At 40.7% G+C, this 17,728-nt stretch overlaps 2 protein-coding genes across 10 annotated transcripts in view; one reads left to right on the top strand and one right to left on the bottom strand.

The window, feature by feature from the left end:
- ebf3b (EBF transcription factor 3b) overlaps nt 1–12,021 on the bottom strand; it is a 79,089-nt gene extending 67,068 nt beyond the window's left edge. For 8 of the 9 annotated variants that reach the window (XM_033979198.2, XM_033979195.2, XM_033979197.2 and 5 more), the window contains exons 1-2: nt 650–1,346; nt 208–364 (exon numbers count right to left, since the gene is read on the bottom strand). In XM_033979198.2, the coding sequence (XP_033835089.1) occupies nt 208–364; nt 650–780 (288 nt within the window). In that variant the 5' untranslated portion in view covers nt 781–1,346. Of the gene's footprint in view, nt 1–207; nt 365–649; nt 1,347–11,922 lie in introns of those variants that run through there. The other variant, XM_033979199.2, reaches the window with a different exon arrangement.
- A 1,451-nt stretch (nt 12,022–13,472) lies between these two features.
- Nucleotides 13,473–17,518, top strand: ppp2r2d (protein phosphatase 2, regulatory subunit B, delta). The gene is made up of 10 exons (XM_033979207.2): nt 13,473–13,653; nt 13,832–13,906; nt 14,375–14,472; nt 14,985–15,150; nt 15,234–15,346; nt 15,417–15,594; nt 15,681–15,845; nt 16,157–16,326; nt 16,416–16,507; nt 16,605–17,518. The coding sequence occupies exons 1-10, from the start codon at nt 13,647–13,649 to the stop codon at nt 16,882–16,884; spliced, it is 1,344 nt and encodes a 447-aa protein (XP_033835098.1). The 5' UTR covers nt 13,473–13,646; the 3' UTR covers nt 16,885–17,518.
- Nucleotides 17,519–17,728: the final 210 nt, after the last annotated feature.

Raw genomic sequence — 17,728 nt, forward strand, 5'->3', positions numbered from 1 at the left:
AATACAAAGTAGTACTGTCACAAATAACTTTAATATGTGTGGTGAAAAACACTCTTAAAGTCCAGACGCTTTGCAACGACTGTCTGTCATGGAGCAATTGAGTTTTTAAACAAATCAATATTACACGTGACTAGTCCGGTAAAACCTTTTAGAGCCGCGTAATTTGGACACATGTGCCTGATTGTGTTGTGAAAAGAGGATGCTTACTTTTTCCTTCTCCACAAAGTCCACAAAAGCTGTCCTTTCGATCTCCACGGGCTGACCCTGTCTGTCATACAGCGCCAGGACGAAATGGAAAAAATTGGATTTTCTGAGGTTGGATGGAGGCTGCTTTTCATAATGTGCCCGTGCCAAGCCGACACCGCTGCGGGGAGGAGAGACAAGAAGAGGGAGAAAGAGGAGAGCACGTCGGTTAAGCAGCGGACACCTCGGGGAGACACGGGATGATGGGATGGAGGGAGAAGTGGATGGAAAACATTTGGGCTTTGAGATTTCTTGATTTGTCACAATAATGCGGTGTAATGAAAGACGGGCAAAGGGAGCCGAAGGGGGGGCACTTATTGGGTAATTGATACAGAGTATTCAGGGGATTGAGGGGTCGATATGATGAGGCATGGGAAGGGAGATGAGTTTTTTGGCAATGCGTTACCTTTGGGCGGCTGTGTTCGCGTCCACCACCCCAGCTGTGTGCATCCACGAGCGGACTGAGTTCAGTCCACCCAGCGGTTCCTCCTTCATCGTCGTCCCGCCTCGCGGTATAGTTTCCTGAATCCCAAACATTTAGGACAATTTTTTAAAAAGCGAGCCTCCTGTGAAATTAAGCGAAGGAAATTAAAAAACGTCCAAGTTATCCTTCGGGGTCTCGGGATAGAGAGCAAACCCGGTCCACAGGTCTTGCCTCCCTCTTCAGTCCGTCCGATGTGAACAATTCTCAAAGTGCACTACTTAGTTAGAGCCGTATCCACACGCTGGAAAAAAGTGTTCAAGAAGAGACAAGATTTTGTTGTTGTCTTGCTATTGTTCCTCTTTGTTTTTGGTGCTATTCACAGAAAAATCGATGTGAGTTGTTTGTGTTGGTGGGTGATGCTGCTCTCAAAGTGCCCACATCCCTGAAGCACCCGCATCCAAAACCTTCAGGACTTCTTCTTCTTCTTCTAGTTGTAAATGAAAAAACCCACTCCTGCAGAACACGGTGCTGCTGCTGCTGCCGCCTGCTCGCTGCTTCTCCGTAAGACAAACACACGGGCGAAGGCTGATCACCAGTGGAGGTGTTCCTCGTACACAGGAGAGCTGGATAAGGGGCCCTTGCGCGTCGTGCACGATGGATGGGAACATGCAAAACTAAGCCCTCTTTCCCCGAGGACTGAAATCTTTCCCGGGAGCCAAAACTCTAAACCCACGGGAGAGGCGCTGTCAGAGTGTGACGCGGCAGGAGGCGTGGTTTTGACCAAATATGGAGCTGTGACGCTTCCTGTCAGAGCAGCGGCAGGCAGGCGGCGGGCGCTCTCCACTCGTCCACGCAAGCCCGACAGCACTCTCGCTACTTTTGCCTCGTGCTTAGGCCCCAGCCGCGGTGAGTTGGACTTTTTTAATTGAACGGGGCGTAACATCACACATAATAAACTAATACAGACAAATAATAATAATAATAGCCTCTTAATATGTCGTGTTTTTGTGAACTTAATGAAAGCAAAGCGAGTGATTTATTGTGTTTTATTAAAGAGGAATCGTAGTAATTGATATATTTATTAACTTTAATTTGATTCTGATTACTACAAATTGATTTGAAGATATAATTGATTCAGTTATGTGTCGGGAGCATCTCTATAGCTGTGTGAATACAGTCCATAAATCATTTCTGCAAAGACAGATCAAGTTTCTCATTCATTCTTTTACGCTTCTTTAACTGCATGTGATGCAGCTTGGATGGAATGTAATTATTTGCATATTTTTATTTATTACGTTATCAGATTAATGTGAGTATATATTGTATTAGATGCATTAGTATTATTTTTGTTAATGTTCCTAAAGTCGCGCACAGTAATACTCTGTGCGTAATAATCCATCCTGTGCGCAACTGGATTTTTGTGCCAGGACAAATCAATGTCATGGCTTTGAGTGGTTGAGATAACTTTTTTGGATACTTTTTGATTTTATTTTATTATCTTTTTAGAGCACAACCATCTTTTATTGTCTCATTAAAGCAACTAAAGGAAAAACATGGTAGTGTGTCTTTTTTATTCTGATGTGAAATCTGATTATTCCGGTGTATTTTCAAAGCACTGTCCGGTTCATTAGTGGTGAAAGGAGGAGAGGATGGACAAGAGGAGGGGCGCGGGGAAGAGAGATGTGCTGGATCCTTTGCCATCTATCTGCTGCAGCTGAGGGTTAATAGCTGCTGCCAAACATAAGTGAATTATAAGCTGTTGCTTTCACCTCGACGCAGTCTCCTTCTAAATTGCCCAATCAGAAAATGAAGCTGTGGATTTTTTATATAAATTTTGAATATTTTATTGAAATTATATATTTTTATTTATTTTTATTTTGTATTAAGTGCGTCTGTGTTTCATTACATGTGCGACAAAATATGCGCACGTGTTTTGTGTGCTGTTGTGAGATTGCAAATACAGTTTTTAGCATTTTTTTGCGCACATCTCAAGTCGCTTATTAGAAGTTAACCCGTGATTACACGCGCCAAGGCGATTTAAATCTGATTATCAAATTAGGAGACTTTGAGACAAATCCTCTTAGATGTGATACCGTTGACTGGAGCGGGAGAATGGCTCTGCGCTGCAGCCGTCACGTAGGTAACGATGCTGTCCTGAAAGGGACTTTTAAACCGTATTTGACAACAAATGCAGCTGCCCCGCTATTTCAGAAGATATTAGAGAGGAAAATGAATGCAAATCTGTGTGCAGGAGCCATCTGGACGTGGAGAGAGGGAGTCAGCTGCTGCACACACTGAGGCGCGGAGCCTGAATCCGTCTCAGCTCATTCTGTGGGATCATCTGTGCGCTGGGCTTACACCGTGGAAAATGCGCTCTCCATCATTAGGTGAAATAAAGGGTTTGTTTTAGGCGGCCGCATTAGCGCGTCTTATACTGGCAGTTTGAAGGGAGGTAAGTGACAGCTGACTGTACAGTGATCTTTGGACTTAGTTATGTTCAAGCCGCTGTAATGACACGGGGCTCTTATCTTATACTTTCTATTGACTTGCCACAAAAGAGCGAACCCCCATAGAGCCAGCCCTGACCACTGAGAGAAAACTCAAGAGTAGGGGACGCGCGTGGCTCCCAATAAAATGCCCACGCGGTGACTTGGAAGACCTCCCGTCTCGCCGGGACGAGCCTGCCCCGTATTGAGGGTGACGTCTTCTTTTTTGTGTGAATTTACGGGGCGAGGCCCTCATGATCTCCACAAATTTGCATGTAAATGGCGACATCAGCCTATACGCGTGCCAGGGGCCAGCGGGCCTCCCAGATGTCAAGGCAAAGTCAATCAGGCGGCCGCTGGCCAGCTGTCCATCCGCGCACTTTACTGGGACAACACTTTGATTAGGCGCTCACCTGCACTGTGCTTTAATGAGCTGATTGGAAAAGAAAAAGCACAAGTGTTATCAGCAAACACAACAAGACTCTTTGCACAGAGCGTGTTTTAAAATGAGCCCTTTTCTATTAAATATTAATCAAACGCCTACAGTTACGCGTCACTCCAAATCCATATGCCACAAACAGACAGCAGCCCACGCTGTGTTTACTGCACATTGTTTGTTCCATTGTTTAGACCCACTTTTGTTCAGAGGGATGACATTTTCTGTTGTCACCAGACCCCATTTATTTTTTATATATTTTGCAGGTGCTCATAAAACGGCTGCATTAATATTTGCAGGCTTTATTTAAATAATTGCATCACTTGTTGATTTCTCCAATACATTTAACTCGTCCGTTTTATTATTCCACAATACAAAATGAAATGTATAGGGCTACATTTAAATTGTTTATTAAATTGTCAAATATTAAACTGGACTTTATTGGATTGAATTTGCATTGGAACTTAGTTTGGGCTTATAAGGCCCGCAAAGCGCGCCGGGGGAATTCCTCGTGGCACATATATAAATGTCCCATTAAAACGCGCTCGCGCTTATTGTTAATAACAGGAGTAAAAACACAAATGGCCGTGAGTGATGAGATCAATCACTCGGGCTTTTGGTGTCAAGTGGTAATAGCTGATAGACGGACAGCGCCCCTCGTTGGTTATACTTGAGATCATTGTGTCGATAGAAGGCAAGAGCGGTGCGCGCCCCCCACACATCTCCACACAGCCTTTAGCCACGTGCACGACGGCGGCCAAAACCACAGGCCTGTGTGAGTCTGCGTGCGTGTTTACATCACTTTACAACTAGAACATTCATATTTATACAGTTCATAATTAGTCCTAAGAAAAACCGGAATAAAGAGTCAGAAATTACGAACGGTGTGTCGTGCGTAAAAGGAAGACTATAGGCTATTTACATTATTATTATTATTATTATTATTATTATTATTATTATTATTATTATTATTATTATTATTATTATTATTATTGACTTGTGTCTATATGAGGCTGTGCGTGTATATGAGGCTGTGCGTGAGAGTGTGCGTTTAATAAACAGGAGCAGCCCCTGACATCGCCGCGTGACCTCACATTTCGTCACTAACTTCTGTCAGAGCGCTCGTGTTAATTGTGTGCAGTGGTGAGTTGCTGTCAAGGGCATTGCCCGTGCGCGCACAATTTGCATTTCCATTCTGCTGTGGAAATGATGAGAAGAGTTTGTGCGCGGTTTAGAGCCTCGCGGCGCAAGTCTGTGGGCGAATTACATTTAAAGAAGGCGAGAGAAATTAAATAAGAAACCGAGACCACTTCAGGGCTATTAACATCTAAAATATCCCCTGGAAATTTAGACCAAAATACACATGACCAAATACCCAGGGCGCCCGCGCTCTCGCAGCCACGTCTTCAATTGTGTCCATCAATGTTTTGTGAACCTTTCTGAAATTATTTTCTGAAAAGTTATTACGCCGTCACTCATTTCGCTGATGGAAATTTGAATGCAGCCCTGACTGGCCCATATTTACTCTTTAATATAAGTGTCAGGTGCCAAATCAGACTTAGAGGTCTATTAAAAATCTCATCAGTAAGTATGATATGGGCACGTGTTGCGTCGTGGCCTTAAAAACGGGATGCATCAGCTTTAACCTTGGCGTTTTTTCTTGCCATTTGTGCGCCAGCCTTTGCCACAGCACTCAGAGGAACTCATTCCACCGCTGACCTCTCTGATTGAGGCGCTGCCAGCCACACACTCACCTGCGAGAGTCCACATCAAATGCTATATGATTTTCCCTCAAAAGGACGAGACTGTGGCTTATGCGGTATACCAGCCACACACGGGGCAGAATCTCCATACTGAGGTGCTGCTACTATTAACAGAAATGTTAATTATGATGTCAAGACAGAGGCAGAGTCAAGGTGAAAGTAGCACAGCAATAGCTAAAAATACTCTTTTCCATCCCCAGTACAGTGTGAACCTGCCTAGGAGTGTTACTGGCAAGGGACCCCTTTGCTTCAAACAAAGAGGTGGAAGTAGAGAAGTAAATGAATTAGACTACACAAGCCAAATTTTGGTTTGTTTCAACCATGCTTGTCCTGTCCTTATTTTTTATTTTTATTTTTTTGTTTTATCTTTGCAAACCTCTCTCTCTTGCATGCTATCGGAAGTGCAGCAAATTGTATAATGCCGCTCTTTGTTCTTACAGCCACTTGAATGAATAGCCATCCTGAGCGTACACACACACATTCACAAAAAAAAAAAAAAAACACTGACAAACTGATCATCTTAAAAAAGCAACGCCCTGGTGCTCCACTTGGCCTACTTTCCACAGCAGCACTGGGACGTGGGAAGAGCAATAGAATTCAGGGGAGGATGTTCTACCACTCTGGGAAACATTGAGTATAGCAATAGTGTGATGCACATAAACATAGCCTTTGCATTGTCAACCTTAGACCACGTTTGCCCCAGATAACTAGTCCCCATGTGCTCCACCATTCTCTTTGACTTTGCAATTGAAATCCGGGGAAGATTATGCCAAAGCTAAAAAGAGGCAAACTCCAGGGTGGGATTTTCAATTGTCAATTCCTGTTGGATTTAATAGCATTATGACATATAGTGCGCCATCTGTGGGGTTTCCTGTTACTAGGTTTGCACAATGGGACAGTCTATTTGCCGGGAACATCACTGCAGCCACAAATTTTGAACAAGGTTGTTAAAATGATCAAGATCCAGATACTAATTAATACTAAAACAAATATAAAATCTATAAATATACACTTAAACGTGTATCATTATTGAAAAAAAATAGATAAATAGCATTACATTTGGTCTTCCCTGAGTAGTTTTACAATAGTCTGGATCCATATTGGAAATAGTATAAGACCACTAAGGAAATTACAGTTATTTTGTGTTGATATTAGACAATAAAGTGTAATTTTCAAGACAAAATACTGTTTCTATGTGTGTTTTATAAAGGGTAACACTTTATAATAACTACACTTTTATTAGTCTTAATAGGGCAGGAACATTCAATCATAAAGGACAGATACTAAGAATGATCTAGTAACTATGTAAATGCTCTAACCATAACTGCTAACCCTTTAATTAAATAGTTACTAAGCCTGAACCATTCTTAATAAATTATTTGTTCATTATAAATTATGTTTTGCTCATTATAAAGGCTAAGTAAGGTTATTATAAGCTGCTACAGAAATTTGTATATAGAGTATCAAGCCTTTTCTTTGGTATGGAAATCAACATTTTTTTAACTACTATAATTTTTGAATGAACAGCTCAAAGTTGATTCTGAAATATATTTTTGGCCCAGACGTGTGACTAAGCACGGGGGTCTCCAAGTCTCCCAACAGTAGTACACACACACGGAGAGAAGAAGGTGCAGGCAAAGTAACCAGTCCTAACTTTAGCTGTGCAGACTTCCTCAAGCGCTGGCTAATCTGAGGCTTCTCCCAACACCGCCTAACCAAATGTCGACATCTGCGAGGGTGTGCATAAAGAAAAGCTCCTTCGAGAAACGAGGGGATAATAATCTTAGTTCCCCTTACCTTCAGCTTGCCCATAGGGGTTTCGATAGGGAGATGAAGAAATCCTATGTAAACATGCCAAGTCAAATTTTCACTTGAAATGTGACGTGCAGGCGAAAGGGCAACCTTGGTGCATGTTTAATGTGCTTCCCATTACTTGAGTCATCAGTGCCCCTGGATGTAAACAATTGATGTAGTGTAGTCAGTCCGTGCTTTTGGACTCACTGTGCACACATGAAAATGGCTTATCCATTACTATACAAATTGTGCAAAGGTGAAAGACTAGGGAGAGCCTGATATGTATTTTTTGTGGATAACGATCCAGTATTTGTCTTAGCGATGTGGCTGATAACTGATATTTGCTGATACCTATATTAATATTTTATAATTAATAACTAGGTCTCGCAAATGTATGTTTAGTTATAATAAACTTCATTAATTCACTTTTACCTTTTCAAAAATGTATCTGTCTGGAACATAAAATAATTTGCCGCATGACTGTGTAAACCTGCAGCTATGTTTTTAACCTAATTGTTTTGCTGGTTCAATTTTTACTCACTTGACTGTCTAAAAAAATAACTCAGAACAAACTTGGACTGACACATGGGCACACATAGACAAAGGCATCTTAAAAAAAATTAGTGTTAAATATCAATTTCTCAATCAATATCTAGGGAAGCCTTCTGATAACCCTGATACTGATATTGGAACCAATATATTTCCCATCCCTAGGTGAGACACACGAAAAAACCTGAGCGGGACGCCTGTGTTCAATAGCATCCATAAAGCGACTTTGCCTCTCTTGAGAAACATACAAAGTTTGAGCATCTGTTCCATCATGTAGTCTTTGTTGAGAAATTAAATATTGAACTGATCTAGTGTACCATGAATGTTTCACTCAACATAGTGATTAGACAGACTGAGAGGCAAGACACTGCAGCACTTTACGCCCTGTTTTAATATAGCCTGTTTGTTGTTGTCGCCTTAAAGTGTTTCACGTGCTAGATTGTGCCGTTGGTGTTGAAAATGGTTTTTAATGCCATTCCAATTAGACTTAACATGCATGTCTAATTCTAGTACACAAGCACGCACACATAAGCAAATTGGCATGCGCTCGTCATATTTCCTCAATCACCCAGTGCACAATAAGCTCTATGATTGTGGTCCAGCTGATAATGCACATCAATATAATTGGAAAAAGGAAATTATAGTTGGGGTTTTATGATTCAATTATCAACTTACTACCATCTGTTTTTACCATTTTATTTTTAAATCTATCAAGGAAAAGTCAAAAGGCGGCGCTGATTTAAATTAGTTTTGCTGTTTGCAGTTAAAGGACAAAAGATATTTTTACTTCATTGTCCTTTGCTCCAAATCAACAATTGTCTCAAGAGAGGAGCTGCAATGATGTTTTCTGACATTAACAATTTGGATTAGCAAAAACAGCAGACCTAACATGTGAAAGGAAGAGGAAGGGAACGGTATCATCACAGAGATCATAAAATGGTGTCGTGAGTAGTCTTTTGTCCGGGACCATAGGAGAGTTCTGTAGCTAAAGGGAAGGACAAAAGCACAAGGCGCCACGGGTATAATGTTCCCCAGAGCAACAATGTCCAAAGTTTCAACTTGCAGCACATGGGTGTAACTTTAACTGGAATAGTGCGGATCAAAGAGGCACAAACAAAGTGGGTGGAAATGCTGCAGGAGTGTCTGTGCCGGAGTGAGGGACAGGTTCACTGGAGGGAAAGCCATTTAGGAGACGCAGGCTGAGCAATCACGCCTAATTACTGCCACTGTGTTTAGTGAACTCACAGGGCAGCGCCATTTACTCAAGAAAATTGATGTGTTTTTCATTCTCAAAAATAATAACCTTAACAGAAGTGTGTCAAAACAAAGCGTATCACCTAGAAACCTCAATTAATAAACCCAACTGTTTTTTTTTCTTTCCTGGTTAGATTTTACACAATACGTGATGTAGAGTGAATCTCAAACATTCATTTTATATTTGACGATCCTTTCCTTGCTCCTTTAAATAAGTAACACAGCCTTGAAAATTTGTGGGGCTTAGGGCAACTCATCAGGTTAGATGAGCACAATCCGGATGTGTAACCTTTACACCGCAGTTGAACCTGCACATACAAGTGTTATGAAGGCTCCCTGTGGCACTCTGCTCTTCTGACATGGATTTGAAGACTTGCCACTTTATTAGCTGCTAAGCCCCCAATACTTGTTCTATATAGTGGAGGCCTATGTTATGAGCTAGGATCTCATTGTCTGGCGTTATTAGAGGAAGAGTCGGCAGCACTCTCGCTACACCCCCAGAGACCGGCTTGACTGTTTGAAGGGAAGCTACAAGTGCAATTTAACCCATCTTATTTACAATATGATCTGTTACAAGGACATCATTGCTGCAAGGATTCACATCTAATATACAGCAGCCCGGCAACATGATTCATTTTTGTTCAATTTCATTTGAGTATATTTGTCCGAATTTCAATAGAGCCTTAAAAAATCTGTCAATTATTATGTCTTTCCTCTATACAATATTCTTACCCATTAAGAGCTTGATACAACAGCTACCATAATGGCGTTTTAAAATGAAAAACACATAAAAATCTACTAGTTTATTAATATCTGCGCATAAGCAAGCCATTTCCTGAGATACTTATCAACTTTGTTTTAGCTTAGGGAAAACAAGCAATTTGTGATCACCACTTGTATCAGCAGCAGCAGCAGCACACTTTCTTCTCCAGAATGGGTAAGGGAGGTTGACACTGAATAATAAGTGCCATAGTGCCATCTAGTGCACAAAGAGCGACACTGACAAGGGGGCTGAGTGCAAGTAAAATATGCATAAATCTACAGTTATATGTGCACTTTTAAAGCCTGGTCAAATAGCCACAGCTGCTAAATAATAAAAGCTAAAGGACAGTGTGCCATTTAAAGAGACAGTCTATGTGTGGGCTTCTTTAACTACACCGAATGACCACAGTGAAAATTTCCACTCGGGGGAAATAAACAAGAAGACAAAGGTTCGTCTTCCAAGCCAAGTCTTTGACAACCTTCAGTTTGAGGGAGCCGCAAGGATAATCTGGTTCAGACAATGAAAGCACGTTGAAGGCTGTGCATGCAAATTATGCTCCTGCCATCTAAATTAGAAAGACTTAGCCAGACCTCAAGTCATTGGGCCTCATATCTCACCCATCGGGCCTCCTGGCTGTTAACTTGCCACTGGATACTATAGAAACAACAGAAATAATAAGTAAGAAATACACATCCACACAAGCCAAAACAAGAGTGTTGAATAATTGATTCTGTTTGTCTTTGCTGTTTTGGAGTGTGAGTGTGTGTGTGTGTGTGTGTGTGTGTGTGTGTGTGTGTGTGTGTGTGTGTGTGTGTGTGTGTGTGTGTGTGCGCGTGTTTGTGTGTGTGTGTGTGTGAGAGAGAGTTAAGACTGAGGGTCTGGACATAGCACATGCCCCTGAGCGGAGCAGACACTGGCCAATGGTTTGTGTAAAACTGTCTGATGGGCCAGAAGTGGGGGAAGGGATTGCGTGCACACATGAGTATCGGTATTTATGTCCAGGGAAAATTCACACAGAAAGGCCAGGAGAGTTTAGAAGGCATAAATATGATGATGAGTTCACGGGACCAACAAAGTGTTTTTGGACTTGCTCGCAGTAAAAATGAAGTAAAGATTTTCGAACTTGAAAAACACTGGTCGGTAAATGGCTTAGAAATAGGTATGTTGGAAGATGTTAGAAAGTCAATATACCTTCATTTTGTCTGTGCTGGTAATGAGCCATATTTTCTGGGGAAAATGGCTGCTTCTCCGGAGGCACCGTGTCTACTGAATGTGGCCCTGATCCTGGATAAAACAGAAGGCTCACCAATCAATCTCTCCAGGTTGCCCACAGCCAGAGAAAGCAGCTGCACCACATGTTTGCCTTGTGCGATAGCGACAAGTTAACATACGGGCAGCACAGTAACCATCCACAAGCAGCCTCTAGCTGTCTTATAATGAATTCCCACCGGGATGGGGAACTATCAGAGTCAGTGGTGTTTCTGGAGGCTCGGAATAAAGTCAACACCTCTCCTTATACCTGATGAAGCTACGGCAAACCACACACACATGCAGTAGTACACACTCAAGTAGTAAAAATGTGGAAAAAATACTATGTACACAGCAATTAAGATGTGCTGTTTATTAAATTTCAAATGAGGCCTAATTCAAGTGTTTCGCTTTCACGCTGAGACCATTGTTATTCTTTGGCTTTTAATAGTGCTTAGCGGTCCAGCAGCAATATTCTCCAGACTAATTTGGGGTGTAATATTGGAGACATTGTTAAAACACATTGATCATTTTACATATTTTAATGCTGTTGGGAATCGATTTAATTATAATGCCTCAATAAATGAGCTGGCATAAAAACAAAACAAATAGGAAAAAGTGAAGTTAATTCTTTTTATTGTATCTTTTGTTGTGTTTTATTTTCTCTCGACACTTGTGAATTGTTGTAGAACTGTACAGGCGATGCTATTAAACATGTTTATTACTACTGTGTAATAAACAACTGCATTGCGCTAAAAAATAAATAAATAAATAAAGTTTCAAGAATGAAGTTGCCTGTATGATTTGTCAACAGTGCTCATGTATGGACTTGTCCGATAAGGTATTCCAGCACCATTTGTCAAGGCAGTTCTATTTCTGTTTCTATGACTAACTAACTTCTGGTGCAGCCAATACAGCAGTAGGCTTGGTCCACCTTTATATATAGATAGTGTGTTGCTAACCTCCAGGCCTGTGCTCCACGGGATCCCAGGGGACGCGTTGTGAGTGATGAGAGGGATGTGGAGCTTGGGAGATGCCGCGGAGAAGGTTTTAGGTGAGACTTGGTCCAGGTCTTGCAGGGTGCATCCCTATTTATTCACTTGCCACCTCCAGGACTGTCTGCAGATGTAGAAAACAAACAAAGCTCTGAGGCACCATATGCAACGGATTAAGCCAGGCTGTTTTCATATAATTACAGCTGGGGTTAATGAGAATAATTAGTTACCCAGACTATATCAGACTGTTTCATAACTACAAACCATTTCTTTTTCTGTATAACCCCAGCATAAATGTTATGGTATGGTCAACGCTTTCATTTTTAGCATTAGCCTTACATCCACTATTTTATATTTCAAATTACACGTGCATATCATATACTAGGAAAAACACAAATTTAACTAATTAAAAAAATAAGACATAGGCCGTAACAAAACAATAGACCACAATGAACTTTGCCATACAAGAATAGTTATTTAAATAGAATGTGATTATGCTATGAATGAGGGCAAAGGCATATATAACTCTATAGGAGATTTTCGAAAGAAATATTCAAAGATGTCAAACTTTATGCCAGTTTTTGTTTCATATGGACAGGCTAATAACTGCATATTAACCATAAACCAGGACAAATCTGCAATCTGACAGTTAAACAGCAAATTATCCGATATCATTTTGACCTCTCCTCCTGCTCAATTTTAAACTATAGAATGTTGTTTCACATGAATACTGGAATTTCCCCACTGTGGGACTAATAAAGGCATATCTTATCTTATGAACGCAGCCTATTGACCTAGATGAACTAAACTATACATAAAAACAGTTTCACCTTTGCCAAATAATTAAACTGTATGTGCATATTGTAATAATGGTTTCATTAGGCAAGATAACAAAACAAGATAATTATTTTTTGATAACACTACAGAATCACTGGTAAATTTGACATTTGTGCAATTCCCATATCACACCACTAGGTGTCACTCAATGATCACACATAAACCATATCCGTCACTTGCGTTATGTGCATTATGTCAGGTGCATTATGTCAGGTGCATTATGTCAGGTGCATTATGTCAGGTGCATTACCTTTACAGCGAAGCTCACGAAAATCCACAATAATAAATATTCACAGTCTGAGAGGACGCACATAGAAGGTTGTCCCACATCATATTTACGCCAGTTTAATTAGAATTTATGATAGTATTCAAATGCATTAGTTTTGACTCATTTACTATTTACGAAATTAAAAACTTACCTTAGACTACTTTGTTTCTCTTAAATCTAATTATATATGAATGCACAAAAGCTGCATATTTCTGTTTGGAGCACTGCTTTCTTTCTCTAACAGTAACTTCATCAGCTCTAAAGCGATACTCGAATCACGTTCTAAGTGAACGATAATGGGCTCTGGCTCTTCGCTGCCTGACACTGGGTTAAACAGAGTTTCAGCTTAAATAGTTTCAGTGAAACTTGGTGCTGATGGAGCCGGGAGCATGTGTGCATGACGTCATTTGGCCATGTACTGTGCGCCATTTTGGAGGAAAAAAAATCACGGATAATTTCCGTGGTCTTGACAGATCTGGACCCGAGTCTTAACACTGATTTTGGATGCTATCTATTTCCCTTAGCAAGCCACATTGGTTCATAAGGTATCGGACGCCGTGTACAACAAGAGCTGCTAAATGAAGCAATGGCGGGTAAGCGACTTTAAAGGAGGAAAGGGTCCTCCTCACTGTGTGTGATGGCCTGAGTCTGCACGTTAGCCGCACAGCTTTAGCGCTAAGTGGCTACTTGTCAAAATGTGCCACTGTCAGATGATTTTAGTGCGGGACAAGCAGTGCCACACACTGCCTAATGATGTGCCCTTTTCTGCAGGAGTTGCAAGTGGAAATGATTTCCAGTGGTGTTTCTCTCAAGTGAAAGGAGCAATAGATGAAGATGTTGCGGAAGGTATGTAGCCTGCGTTAGCTCTGGGGCTAGGCTACAGGGCTGGAGTGAGTGTGTGATGATGCTTCATGGGCTCTGCATGTGATAATCGAGAACAGTACGACACTGAGTGGATGTTATGGCTTAGCTGTGGTGTGCGGCGTTGTTTATACGGGTGTTTTTAATTTAAACCATGGAGTGTCTCTTCTAATGCAGTGTGCCGCTCTTTAGCTTCATGCTAGTGTGTGGCTAAGCTATTAAAGGGAGCGACCGCGTCCATGACGTCAATGCTCTGCGTCCAGGAGTTGTCTAATGACATCATACTGCTGTTCGTCTGTTCATCCATTCATGTTTACACATAATAAAGACTTGTTCTTATTGTACCGTCTATCGGCGCGTCCAGAACTGAAGGGCATCCTAGCTGCTGCCTCACAAACAGCTCTGTGTGATGTGTGCTTCCTGTGACTCACTCTGATTTGTGCCCACTTTCAGCTGACATAATCTCAACTGTTGAATTTAACTATTCTGGAGAATTACTTGCAACTGGAGATAAAGGAGGCAGAGTAGTCATTTTTCAACATGAACAGGAGGTAAGATCCATATGGCAAATATTTAAAGGTGCATTATGAAACATTTCTGGTAGGTCTGCCACTTGCTTGTCTCCATGGAGATGTTATTGGTTTGCCTGGAATGTTCCACACTATGGCATTAAACATGTCTGTATGGGGACAATCAGGTGATGCCACTAGGCAAGTTACAGGACAGATCTGAGGAGAGGTGAGCCCGCTCACTATAAAATGCATGTGTTTCAAAGTATTATCAACAGAAACCATGTGCCGGACCCTGCATTAGAAAGTTGCAAAGTGCACATATAAGTGTCATAAACATTGATTAGTAAATCATGACAAGATTTATAATGGCCCAAGTCCTTTTAATGTGGTACTGTCTTTGTGATTCTTTATATAGTTTGTATTTTATGTATCCCCCTTTTTTCTAATTTGTGTTTTTGTGTTAATGACTGAAAGTATTGGCTGTCACATTAACAACATTTTTGGTTGAATTTCTTCATACTTTTAACATAAAATATTTGTTAACATTACAGTCGAAGAATCGTCCACATCTGCGTGGAGAATACAATGTCTATAGCACTTTTCAAAGTCATGAGCCAGAATTTGACTATTTGAAAAGTTTAGAAATTGAGGAGAAAATAAATAAAATACGATGGCTACCACAACAAAATGCTGCTCACTTTCTACTTTCAACAAATGGTAGGACATGCATTTTTTGTCCTTCTCATGGACTGATATTCAGTGTAAATGCAATCTTGTTTCTGTGTTATGTGTTTTATTAGATAAAACTATCAAATTGTGGAAAATTAGTGAAAGAGATAAAAGAGCAGAAGGTTACAATCTAAAAGACGAAGATGGACGTCTTAGAGATCCCTTTAGAATCACCGCTTTACGGGTATGCTTTGATTCTTCTTTTCCCAAACATCAAAAACAACAACAAAAGTAATGTGTGTAATGCTTTTCAGGTACCTGTTCTGATGCCAATGGATCTTATGGTGGAAGCGAGCCCACGCAGGATCTTTGCAAATGCGCACACCTATCACATAAATTCCATTTCTGTAAATAGTGATCATGAAACGTACCTCTCTGCAGATGACCTAAGAATAAATCTATGGCACTTGGAAATAACAGACAGAAGTTTTAGTATCCTTTTTTCATCATTTGAGACACATTCACTTCTGTTCTTTTGTGTGCAATCCAAAAAAAAATTCCTTAATAGTTTCTCTCAGATATTGTAGACATCAAGCCTGCCAACATGGAAGAACTCACGGAAGTAATCACAGCTGCGGAGTGCCATCCACACCAATGCAATGTATTTGTGTACAGCAGTAGCAAAGGCACCATCCGCCTCTGTGACATGAGAGCGGCAGCACTATGTGATAGGCACTCAAAATGTAAGTACCTCCCTTTTAACAATGTTCAACTACAATCATTCATACTGTCTTGTTTGCCTGTTCAATGCTATAAAACTTTGTAATGTACTGAGTATAGGCAACGTTTTGAACATCAAATGCAGGCTCAGTTAGGGTCTCCTATTTCAGTGAATATTCTAACCGCAAAAATGCTCATTAATTGCATGCAGTGTGATGTTTTTTTAAACCTATAATGCATTAGTAATCGTTGGTTGTAATGTTTGTATGGATGCATAGTATTTTCACTGTTGTATTGTTCAGCCTGAGCAATGAGTGTTATGTTCTTTTTCAAGTCTTTGAAGAGCCAGAAGATCCGAGCAGCAGATCCTTTTTTTCTGAGATAATTTCCTCCATTTCGGACGTAAAGTTTAGTCACAGTGGACGCTACATGATGACACGTGATTACCTCTCTGTCAAAGTATGGGACCTAAATATGGAAAATAGGCCAGTGGAAACATATCAGGTGTGTTTATTCAACTAATAATTGTTGTCATTATCATGCACAGGCATTTATAATATATAATATTTATTTTTTACATTTGTTTATTATAGGTCCATGAATACCTTCGCAGTAAACTCTGCTCATTGTATGAAAATGACTGTATCTTTGATAAGTTTGAGTGCTGCTGGAATGGTAGTGACAGGTAGTGGCATGTTAATAATTTGCATTCAATGCTAGTATTAAAAAAATATCCTAGAAGAGTATTAACTTAAATAATTTCTTTTCCCTCTTCTCTCAAGTGCCATAATGACTGGCTCCTACAATAACTTCTTCCGAATGTTTGACCGGAACACCCGGAGGGATATCACACTGGAGGCTTCCCGAGAGAGCAGCAAACCACGAGCCACTCTCAAACCACGGAAAGTTTCCACAGGTGGGAAGAGAAAGAAGGACGAAATCAGCGTGGACAGCCTGGACTTCAACAAGAAGATCCTGCACACCGCGTGGCACCCCAAAGATAATGTGATAGCTGTGGCAGCCACCAACAACTTGTACATTTTTCAGGACAAAATCAATTAAAAGATTTTGGGACTCCAGTGGATAGGGCTTTTACCATACCTGTGTAGTTAAGCCTACTACTTGTCTATCTGTATAAGAAGAAATGGCCTGGTTGTCCTCCAGGTCAAGAAGCTGAAAGCACGTCTCGACTTTTTTGCCACAGGAGGTTGACCCTATAGGCTTGTTTTATTTTGAGTCTGAGCTTAGGTTGATTTTTGCCTTTGGCATCAGGGCAATCAACATGCCCCCTGACCCAGAATGCCCAATTCGGGTCTAATTGATGGAATAGCCCTCCCTGGAGGTCAAACTCTTGAACGTTGGTGTTTGTGTTGACATTTTAAGCCTTCATTTCATGATTTAACAACAGAACTCTTGGAAGCCCTAATAATGACGTCTTGTCAAAGTTGTAACACCATCTCGAAGATTTTGGGCCCACTGAAGCACGCATCATCGGCCAATAAGCTTGACTGTAACATTCCCCCTGGCCATTTATTCAGGCCAAACCACAGGTGGAAGAGACCATGAATTTGGAACATGGACTTTTTCTTTCTTTTCCCTCCCTTTTACTTTATCCGTCAATACGATGACATAATTTCACTGACTGTATCTACTCAAGTACACGTTGTCATCCACATAATAAAAGAAACTAAAACTACAGATGTGTTTTAAATTTAGAAGTATGTATTAAAACATGTTTATTGCTTTGCATGTTTTTTATGTTGTAGAGAGCTGGAAAATGTTCAGTCACACCACTGTCTTTGGAGCAGATCTCGAAAAACGTAGGGGAAATATTATTTTTGTCTCAGATCCACTGCTGAACACGAGGACAAACATGTCTATAAGAACATTATTTTTACTTTGACCA

This window comes from Periophthalmus magnuspinnatus, chromosome 15 (assembly GCF_009829125.3).
Source record: "Periophthalmus magnuspinnatus isolate fPerMag1 chromosome 15, fPerMag1.2.pri, whole genome shotgun sequence".
In the NCBI taxonomy this organism is placed as follows: domain Eukaryota; kingdom Metazoa; phylum Chordata; class Actinopteri; order Gobiiformes; family Gobiidae; genus Periophthalmus; species Periophthalmus magnuspinnatus.